The sequence below is a fragment of the Pan troglodytes genome, chromosome 12, assembly GCF_028858775.2.
Source record: "Pan troglodytes isolate AG18354 chromosome 12, NHGRI_mPanTro3-v2.0_pri, whole genome shotgun sequence".
NCBI lineage: Eukaryota > Metazoa > Chordata > Mammalia > Primates > Hominidae > Pan > Pan troglodytes.
The window spans coordinates 58,374,161-58,376,164 of NC_072410.2; the positions used below are offsets into that span (position 1 = coordinate 58,374,161).

The 2,004-nt window shown below is 40.8% G+C and overlaps 1 protein-coding gene across 1 annotated transcript; it reads left to right on the forward strand.

The window, feature by feature from the left end:
- Positions 1 to 1,131: 1,131 nt before the first annotated feature.
- Positions 1,132 to 1,611, forward strand: LOC459276 (large ribosomal subunit protein uL23-like). The gene has a single exon (XM_054677465.2). It carries the CDS (start codon positions 1,132 to 1,134, stop codon positions 1,603 to 1,605), a length of 474 nt encoding a protein of 157 aa, XP_054533440.1. The 3' UTR covers positions 1,606 to 1,611.
- Positions 1,612 to 2,004: the final 393 nt, after the last annotated feature.

The window sequence follows — 2,004 nt, forward strand, 5'->3', positions numbered from 1 at the left end:
AAAAGCTACTTTGATCCTGTAATTTAAGTTACTCTATGCCTCAGTTATTCACTCCTGCAGGCAGGGAATGGACTCTGAGTGCTCTCACAGTCCCTTCCAACCACAGGACTCTGCTGGGCTAGTATGAGAATCGTCTGGACAGAGCTGCAGTGTGACACACTGCTTCTGGGTGTGCAGAATCAAAGGAAAATGCTTATGGGCACTCCAGCTCACCTAACCACCTCTGTCATTTTAGTGTCATTCAACTTTATTAGGGCTATTTCTCTGAGCATTTCTTTCCATTAAATGTTTCTGCTTATTTTGCTCAGTCTGTCCATTTATTTAGCCTTTCTGTCACATTTTCCATCTTGACTAGGTTCCACTTACGCGAAGGCAGAGAAGCCTCATTCCTCCTGGTCCCTGCCACCATGGCCTAGTATGTGGAGTGTGACAGGTGAGAGTGTAGGCTCTGCAGCCAGGTGGACCTGGTTGAATCTTAGTGCCACTATTTGCTAGCTGGATGGGTAGCTGGGCAGATTACCTAAGCAGTCTGTTGGCCCCAGATTCCTCTTGTGTAAAATGGGATGCTGATATGTGGCTCAGAATATTGTGAGAATTACAGATCAGGTGCAGAGCTTGGTGTTAAGCATTGAGTAAAGAGTCAAAAAATATTAGCTGTGGAATGCATAAATGAACTTTTGCATGATAAAAAAAATCATCATACAAGAAATACATGAGTGCATTCTTGTTCATGAATTCTAATAGTATAGAAGTATATGGAGGAAAAAATGAAAGAATCCTTTCATTGACTGCCCCTCTTCATCTTCCTCACTTCCTCGACATTAATAATAGTTCTTTATTTCTCTTATTTTGAAGAGAAAAGGTAATTATCTAATATGTGAGTGTATTCTTACTGTAAATATCTAAGTGATCGGAAGCGTACCACCCCCCAAACTGGAGAACATTCCCTTCAGCACCCCTTTCACTCTTAGTGCTGCCTCTGGAGGTAAGCACTCCAGAGAATCTAGGTAGAGACTTCTCATCTCTATTCTATTCATTTACACACACACACACACATGCACACACACACACATAATGTACACACACATATTTATACATCTTTTAAAAATATACCTTTAGCTTTTTCACAAGATGGCGCCAAAAGCGAAGAAGGAAGCTCCTGCCCCTCCTAAAGCTGAAGCCAAAGCGAATGCTTTAAAGGCCAAGAAGGCAGTGTCGAAAGGTGTCCACAGCCACAAAAAAAACAAGATCCACACGTCACCCACCTTCCGGAGGCCCAAGACACTGCGACTCCGGAGGCAGCCCAAATATCTCCGGAAGAGCGCCCCCAGGAGAAACAAGCTTGACCACTATGCTATCATCAAGTTTCCGCTGACCACTGAGTTCACCATGAAGAAGACAGAAGAAAACAACACTCTTGTGTTCATTGTGGATGTTAAAGCCACCACCAAGAACCAGATCAAACAGGCTGGGAAGAAGCTCTATGACATTGATGTGGCCAAAGTCAACACCCTGATTCGGCCTGATGGAGAGAAGAAGGCATATGTTCGACTGGCTCCTAATTACAATGCTTTAGATGTTGCCAACAAAATTGGGATCATCTAAACTGAGTCCAGCTGGCTAATTCCAAATATATGTATAACTTTTCACCATTAAAAAAAAAAAATATATATATATATATATATATATATACCTTTAAAAACATCTTTTAATATTGCAGAATTAAACTGTATTTGCTATTCTAGAACTGCTTTTTCTCACTTAGCCACACAATTCAGACATCTTTCCATGCCAGTACACATATATTCATCACAATTTTTAAATGGCAACATAATATTTTATAAGATATGTACAATAGTTCCCCCTGATCCATGGTTTCACTTTCCAGAGCTTTAGTTACCCATGGTCAACTGTGGTTTGGTTACCCATGGTCAACTGCAGTTAAATGGAAAATTCCAGAAAAAACTCATAAGTTTTAAATTGTGCATCCTACTGAGTAGTGTC

Excerpts from the sequence above, each read along its gene's own strand:
- LOC459276 (XM_054677465.2), top strand. The coding sequence starts at position 1,132 with ATGGCGCCAAAAGCGAAGAAGGAAGCTCCTGCCCCTCCTAAAGCTGAA.